This window comes from Poecilia reticulata, linkage group LG16 (genome assembly GCF_000633615.1).
Source record: "Poecilia reticulata strain Guanapo linkage group LG16, Guppy_female_1.0+MT, whole genome shotgun sequence".
In the NCBI taxonomy this organism is placed as follows: domain Eukaryota; kingdom Metazoa; phylum Chordata; class Actinopteri; order Cyprinodontiformes; family Poeciliidae; genus Poecilia; species Poecilia reticulata.
Window position 1 is genome coordinate 469,807 of NC_024346.1, and position 1,004 is coordinate 470,810.

The 1,004-nt window shown below is 55.9% G+C and overlaps 1 protein-coding gene across 3 annotated transcripts in view; it reads left to right on the plus strand.

Annotated features, from left to right (window-relative positions):
• atp2c1 (ATPase secretory pathway Ca2+ transporting 1) overlaps positions 1-1,004 on the plus strand; it is a 22,047-nt gene that overhangs the window by 6,794 nt on the left and 14,249 nt on the right. For all 3 annotated transcript variants that reach the window (XM_008430626.2, XM_008430624.2, XM_008430627.2), the window contains exon 3: positions 419-535. In XM_008430626.2, coding sequence (XP_008428848.1) covers positions 419-535 — 117 coding nt within the window. The remainder of the gene's footprint in view (positions 1-418; positions 536-1,004) is intronic.

Here is a 1,004-nt window from a genome sequence, read left to right on the forward strand (position 1 = left end):
GCCGCCGCCGCCATGGGAGGGGCCTGAGGCCGCCGCCGCCGCCGCCGCCATGGGAGGGGCCTGAGGCCCCTCAGTCTGTGCCGACATCAAGGACAGGCGGTTTTCCAGTCAGCGAGGCTGGAAGAAAAGCAACGTGGGGGAACATGGAAATAAAATAAACTGAGCGCGTTACGCTTTGGTGTCGGTTTTAAAAGTAGCAAAATATTTAATACTTTAACATCAAATTCAAATTATTATCAGCATCAGGACTTTTTTGATGTCTGAGTGGATTTAAAGAACAAACCAGAAGAACTGATTTTTACTGAGGCTGCCTTCCTGTTGGCTGCCTTCCTGTTAGCTACCTTCCTGTTTCCTGGCTTCCTGTTGTGTTTGCTGGCTTCCTGTTGTCTGACCGACAGCGCCCTCTGTCTTCCTGCAGGCAGACTTGCAGGCCGGTCTGACCCAGGAGGAAGTGACCCGGCGGAGGGTCTACCACGGCTGGAACGAGTTCGACATCAGTGAAGACGAGCCGCTATGGAGGAAGTACATCTCCCAGGTAATGGATGATGCTGGAGGGGGCGGGGCATGTTGGGCTTCCACTTCCTGCTGAGGACTAGAGGCTGCAGCAGCATCACCGATCAGATCAGAGCCGATGTTCCAGCTGAGCAGGAAGTGGCTCCAGCATCCAGAAACTGGAAATGTTGGACTGTTTGTTCTGCTGCTGTCACTGTTTACGCACAGAAACATAAAAGCTGCAGCTCACAGGCATCTGATTGGTCGGTTGCTTCTCTTCTGATTGGTCGGTTGCCACTATGAACTGTTCCCCGGAGGCTCCGCACTGGGAACTGTTCCCCGGAGGCTCCGCACTGGGAACTGTTCCCCGGAGGCTCCGCACTGGGAACTGTTCCCCGGAGGCTCCGAACTGGGAACTGTTCCCCGGAGGCTCCGCACTGGGAACTGTTCCCCGGAGGCTCCGAACTGGGAACTGTTCCCCGGAGGCTCCGGACGGGGAACTGTTCCCCGGA